The sequence below is a fragment of the Meleagris gallopavo genome, chromosome 15 (assembly GCF_000146605.3).
Source record: "Meleagris gallopavo isolate NT-WF06-2002-E0010 breed Aviagen turkey brand Nicholas breeding stock chromosome 15, Turkey_5.1, whole genome shotgun sequence".
Taxonomy (NCBI): Eukaryota; Metazoa; Chordata; class Aves; order Galliformes; family Phasianidae; genus Meleagris; species Meleagris gallopavo.
Window position 1 is genome coordinate 1,708,945 of NC_015025.2, and position 1,822 is coordinate 1,710,766.

Sequence of the window (1,822 nt, forward strand, 5' to 3'; positions counted from 1 at the left end):
GTTACCTGCGCGGAGGCGTCTGTCAGCACGGGCTCCGGGCCCCGCTGGGCGCGTTAGAACGTTCTGGCAAAGGGAAAAAAAAAGAAAAAAAAAAAAAAAAGCACCACAAACCGGCGGCGCGGCCTCCCTCGGCACGGCCACAGCGCCACCTCGCGCCACAGCAGGGAAGCGCACCGCTCGCTCCTGCCCTCCGCCGGCATCAGCGCCGAAACGACGGAATATTTATCATTTAAAGTCCTTCGGCGGTCAGAGCGTTTCCAGCCTCGTTTCGTGGCCGTGTAATCCACGTCTCCATCGGCCGGGAAGCTGCGTTGTGGGAGCCCACAGCTCCCGGGGAAAGGCGTCTCTCCCGGGAGCACCCCGGGCCGGACTGATCCTGACTTCATTTCTGCCCCACGGGTTTTACCTCCATCCCCTGTGCTGAGCCGAGCTCTGCAGGGCACCCCAAGCACTGCTGCCAGCAGCGGGAGAGCTTCGGGGTCACACCAAGGAACCATCTCTGCCCCTCCTACTCTTTCTTGTGTCAGAGTGCAGCCGGCCCTCAAAGCCTCAGCTCAGCCCAGAGATGAATCCATCAGAGTTTTTTCAAGGAAAGAAGTCAGTTGGCACGTGTTTATTGTCCACATAGCCCATGCTTTCCTGTGGCTGAGAGCAGATATTCCTATTTCCTGCCAAGTTCCAGAAATACAGCAGGAGAGATCTCTGACCCAGCATGTCTGTTTCTTGGCAGGTTAAAAGCCTTAGCCATGAGAACACAAGCCCCTGTCCCTCCTGAGGGCAGCACTCAGCACCGTGTGCCCAAGGAAACAGCACCAGGTGTTTGGGAAAGGGGCAGGCTCACATCACTGCTTCTCGTTTTATTTGTACACAGATGCACATCAGCTACAGCAACATCTATATGTTATTTGTAACATAACGTGACTCAAAACCACGGAACAACTTGGAAAACTCTGCCCTGAAAAGCTGCTCATCCTGCAGCATTACATTACACAAAACATGGGGCTCTGCTCACCACGCTGCATTGAGATGGGTCAGGCACTATGGTGGGAGTGATACTCCCCCTCCCCCCCCCCTCAGTTACCCACTTTTGAGTTAAGCAGCATCTTCCTCCGGACCTGCAACAGTGCAGGAGGAGAGGAGGCAAGCCGTGGCACAGACCTCCCTGCAGAAGCAGTGAAGGGAAGTGTGCACACACGGCAGGGACAGGGTGCTGCGTTACCTCCCTGCCCCTCTCGGCTGCATTCAACACCACAAATCCTCCCAATCCGACAGCCGAACCACACAACAGAAACAACAGTGACCACGTTTAAGTAAGTTTAATAGGCCAAAGAAAACCATACGATTTTGAATAAGCAGCGAGCTTGGCTTAACCACCAACCGACTGTGAAATTCTTATTATACCTCACACGCAGCGCCCTTCGCTACTTCCATCTGCTGAGGCCGGATCCTGAAACCATGGCTCCTCTGGGAGCAGCGTGGCTTCTCAACTTCCTCCACGCAAACCCTTCCACGTGGGACCGTCACAGCAGCACCGACAGCTTCTTTTGTGCCTTCGGACAGCCCGCAGGAACGCGCAAATCCACGTGCCTGCAATTTAAGCACACACAGAAGAGTTAACACGAGTCGTACCAGCCCTTCCTTACTGCTTTCATCCCCCGGCCTCCGTTTTCATTCGAAAGACGCAGCATTAAATGAGGCGCTCCACGGAGAGCCGAACCGAGGCTGTCCGCATCCCATCTAGGAGCGGCTCCACCCGTCGGAGCTCCCCACTCTCGGCACGCGGAGGCTGCCGATCCCCGGCGCCCCGAGGCCAGAACGGCAC

General features: G+C 56.1%; 1 protein-coding gene across 1 annotated transcript in view; it reads right to left on the reverse strand.

Moving 5' to 3' along the window:
- The window catches only part of MATR3 (matrin 3), a 26,901-nt gene extending 25,132 nt beyond the window's left edge, over positions 1-1,769 (reverse strand). The window contains exon 1 of the mRNA XM_010718861.3: positions 1,402-1,769. Within this exon, the coding sequence (XP_010717163.1) occupies positions 1,402-1,431 (30 nt within the window). The 5' untranslated portion in view covers positions 1,432-1,769. The remainder of the gene's footprint in view (positions 1-1,401) is intronic.
- Between the last annotated feature and the right edge of the window lie 53 nt (positions 1,770-1,822).